Raw genomic sequence first — 2,500 nt, 5'->3', positions numbered from 1 at the left:
TTTCCATTACGGAGGATCTGACGTCGTCCACCTACAAAAATCAATTATAACAAAAATAAATTAATCACACACACACACACAAAAAAAATTAATATTCAAACATTGTCATATGGGCTAACAAGTCATGATACAGTAAGTCTTTACATATAATACGGTCATGGATTATATGGAAATATATTGTCTATGCTCATAAATGTTTACATATCTAATTTTCATCTTACATCATCTACAATTTCTCCCTCCTTGTTTTAGTCATACCTATTAAAAATATTTTCATAATAAAACAGATACATTAAAAACTGTTAAACTAATATGACATGCCTGTACCTTGCATTATAATATATAACAAACTTCACTCAAAGATTTCAAGATTTTGTTTAAATTCCATTAAATTATCTTGTTTAAAAATTTCATCTAATTAATGTTTCCTAATTACAAAGAGTAAACTCTTCTGTAAAACTACACTCATAAAACATAATATGTGCAAGGCATTTTCAAAAATGCGCATGGTATTTAAAGGAGCTAATGGCACACTTTTTTCTACCTTTTCTTTACTTGGTTCTGCCATCTAAAGTTTGTCTTGTACACATACCTCTGCCAATAACTAAGTCATTTTTTCTCCAGGTAAACTTTGGTCTTGGAGCTGCCTCTGGGTTACAAACAATGGTAACGCTAACCCCTTCTGCAGCGTACATTTCTGATTCAAGGGGCTTCTTCCGGAAAGTAGGAGCCAATTCTGGGTAGGGGAGCAAATAAATCATATCATTAATGCATACCTTAACATAATGTAAATATTCAAATGATCTATTCATGAAAAGTAACATAAATATCAAGCACCACTGCATCTTACCTAGTACTTTCAACTGAGCGGTAGAGTAAGCCGAGCCAAGATGGTTACTTGCTTTGCACTGGTACATGGCTTCATCTTTCATTTGAACTCCTTTGATCTTTAACATGCTATCCTGTTAAACAACAATAAGATAACTTGATGAGACCACTAAAGATGTATATTTGTACAGCCCATGAGTTTACAACTATGGTATTAACCCATTAACATGGGTCAAAAATTTGCCAAGAGGTCATTCATACTAGGTTGTTGGCACACATTGACAGTTTCCCCATTTGCGCCTGGCTTGTTCTGTAGTTTGCAGCTAACATTAAGCACCAAAAAGCTAATATTTTGATATCATTAAAAAAAAAAAATTAATGTGAAGGTTTAAGTGCTATTGCCTTGAAGGTTCACCATAGAAATGATGCCGTTACATTCAGAGATAAACAAGTGCCGTCCGATGTGCTGATGGCACAGGAATGGTCATAATGCGATGCCACTCGAGACTTGGTCCATAACAGCCATGGCATGGATGAACATACCACCCAGCGGCATAGGGTTAAAAGTTACTAAAAGTAGGTTATTGGAAAAACTAACTACAAAAAATTAGCTGCTTGAACTCAAGCATTCACTCATATTTCTACAATGGATTAAATCAAACATCTGATAAATCTAATCAAAACAGGTATTTAAGCAATGCACAAGAATAAAGCAAACACTGGCTGCTAGTTGGCCCTTAGGGAAAAAATAAAACCCTCTTTACTTCACAAGCATCAAGCACACATTTTGTAAAAAAGGAAAATATACAGATACTAGGGCAGATACTATATCAATAGGGCCACAATACTTACAACAATCTCATATCGTGCTTGATCATCAGCAGATAGCTCTTCTATTTTCAGTGGCTCCGAATTCCTCAGCCACTCATAGTCGACATCAGGAATGCCAAAAGATTCACACTCCCAGATAAGATCAGAGCCTTTGGCAATAAACTGATCCTGGATCTGGATCGTGAAACTTGGTTTTGCTGCAGGAATACAAAATTTGTAAAGTTACACTTTTTCCCTCACTCCTAAAGCTGTCCCTGCAGAATTCATTTAATATCATTGTACTACTAAATTCTCTGTGGTACAAAAATTGCAACTGCATACTACTTAATATAAAAAAAGCTATACATAACTATTTATTTTCTAGTTGATTACTTTTCACAAATCTTCAACTTCTGAAGACTTACCTTGGATACTTAATGAAATACTGTTTACTATGGCAACTCTGCTGTTCTCTGCACGGCATATATAGTCACCCATGTCTGAAGGTTCTACATTTGGCAATATCAGAACTCTGTTGTAATTCTCCATGCGAGCACCTCTTGGAAGATTGCCATTGCGTCTTGTCCAATTGTATGAGGGAACAGGACTAAAAAAATAATAATAATAATAATAACAACATTAATAGTTATAATAATAATGATTATAATAAATAAAGTCCATCAATCTTCACTGGATCCCTCTGCTTCCCTACATGTTCATGCTTCTTACATTCAATAAGATTCCCTTTTCAAGATTTACTTCAAACTGTTAATCATCTATATATTTCACTTTACAATATCAGGCACTTAATAATCACTGACTATTTCAATAACCAAGAGGCTACTTACTATCCAAAGGCTAT

The 2,500-nt window shown here is 34.4% G+C and overlaps 1 protein-coding gene across 1 annotated transcript in view; it reads right to left on the bottom strand.

Moving 5' to 3' along the window:
- Positions 1–2,500, bottom strand: part of Cont (Contactin) — a 22,438-nt gene that overhangs the window by 10,414 nt on the left and 9,524 nt on the right. Inside the window, exons 8-13 of the mRNA XM_027351212.2 lie at positions 2,487–2,500; positions 2,064–2,245; positions 1,681–1,856; positions 851–962; positions 593–736; positions 1–31 (exon numbers count right to left, since the gene is read on the bottom strand). The exon at positions 1–31 is cut by the window's left edge and continues 104 nt beyond it; the exon at positions 2,487–2,500 is cut by the window's right edge and continues 89 nt beyond it. Of these exons, the coding sequence (XP_027207013.1) occupies positions 1–31; positions 593–736; positions 851–962; positions 1,681–1,856; positions 2,064–2,245; positions 2,487–2,500 (659 nt within the window). The remainder of the gene's footprint in view (positions 32–592; positions 737–850; positions 963–1,680; positions 1,857–2,063; positions 2,246–2,486) is intronic.

Source organism: Penaeus vannamei, chromosome 12, assembly GCF_042767895.1.
Source record: "Penaeus vannamei isolate JL-2024 chromosome 12, ASM4276789v1, whole genome shotgun sequence".
Lineage (NCBI taxonomy): Eukaryota > Metazoa > Arthropoda > Malacostraca > Decapoda > Penaeidae > Penaeus > Penaeus vannamei.
This window is presented reverse-complemented; position numbering and strand designations above follow the sequence as displayed.